Raw genomic sequence first — 1,209 nt, 5'->3', positions numbered from 1 at the left:
TGGTTCGAACGATGTTGAACTCGTTCTTTATATCGATGGCCTTAGCTAATGGGATATTACTTTTGAGCTGGCGCCGAAGTAAGATCCCGTCGTAAGGGTGGCATTCTATTCTATTTGTTGGAGTGTCGTGGAAGCCAACTTCATTCATATATTGGAGATGTGTGTTGCTTTCGTGCACATAATGGAGTGATTTTATTCATATTTCGGATATACATGTCGACTTTGTACATATAATGGAGATTATACCTAGTCCCTTCATTGCTCAGCCTGGAGATGTAGTCGGTAGGCGGGGCAATGAACAATGTTTCGATCCTCGAGACGTCCCCCTCGTCGCCTCATTAAAAACCTCCCCGAGAAAACCCGATTAGGACAAAACCCAATCGAGGGAAAAAGAGTACGATCCGGGTGGCGTCTTTTCTTAGAAGTGGAAGTATTTGAGGTGGGCGACATTCCAGTTATTTTGCAATAGTTTTCCTTTCATTATTTCTAGTTGGGATGCTCCTTTACTTGCTGCTGCTATGATTTTGTATGGCCCATCCCAATTTGTTCCCAATTTCCCTTCATTCGGGTCCTTGTCGCTTGCGTTTTGGCCTTTAGCACGTAGTCCCCGACTCTGAGTGGTCGTACTTGGCCTTCTTGTTATAGTACCTTTCTGCTTGTTGTTTTTGGGCCACCATTCTTATGTGTTCCATATCCCTTTTCTCTTCGACCTCATCCAGGTCTTGTAATCTGCTTTTGTCGTTGCTTGATCCACTCTCATTGGAGTACCTCAGGCTGGGTTCCCCGACCTCAACAGGTATGACTGCATCGGTGCCGTAGACCAATGAATACGGCGTCTCTCCTATGCTGGTCTTTGGCATTGTACGGTAGGCCCATAGCACCTCCGGTAGTAGTTCTGGCCATAGCCCTTTGGCGTCTTCAAGCTTTTTCTTTAATATGTTCAATATTGTTTTATTGGAGGATTCCGCTTGACCGTTGCTGGCAAGATGATATGGCATGGAGAGTATCCGCTTGATGTGCCATTTTTTGAAGAACTCAATCGTCTTTTTTTCCGATGAACTGGGGTCCGTTGTCGCAACTTATCTCTTTGGGGATGCCGAAGCGGTATATATTGTTCGACCTCATCCAGGTCTTGTAATCTGCTTTTGTCGTTGATTGATCCACTCTCATTGGAGTACCTCAGGCTGGGTTCCCCGACCTCAACGGGTA

General features: G+C 45.7%; 1 protein-coding gene across 1 annotated transcript; it reads right to left on the bottom strand.

Moving 5' to 3' along the window:
- Nucleotides 1–593: 593 nt before the first annotated feature.
- LOC142162189 (uncharacterized) lies at nt 594–998 on the bottom strand. Its single transcript, XM_075218511.1, has one exon. The coding sequence runs from the start codon at nt 996–998 to the stop codon at nt 594–596; it is 405 nt and encodes a 134-aa protein (XP_075074612.1).
- Between the last annotated feature and the right edge of the window lie 211 nt (nt 999–1,209).

The sequence above is a fragment of the Nicotiana tabacum genome, chromosome 7 (assembly GCF_000715075.1).
Source record: "Nicotiana tabacum cultivar K326 chromosome 7, ASM71507v2, whole genome shotgun sequence".
Classification (NCBI taxonomy): domain Eukaryota; kingdom Viridiplantae; phylum Streptophyta; class Magnoliopsida; order Solanales; family Solanaceae; genus Nicotiana; species Nicotiana tabacum.
Note: the sequence above shows the minus strand (reverse complement) of the source record. Positions and strands in the feature narration are given on the sequence as shown.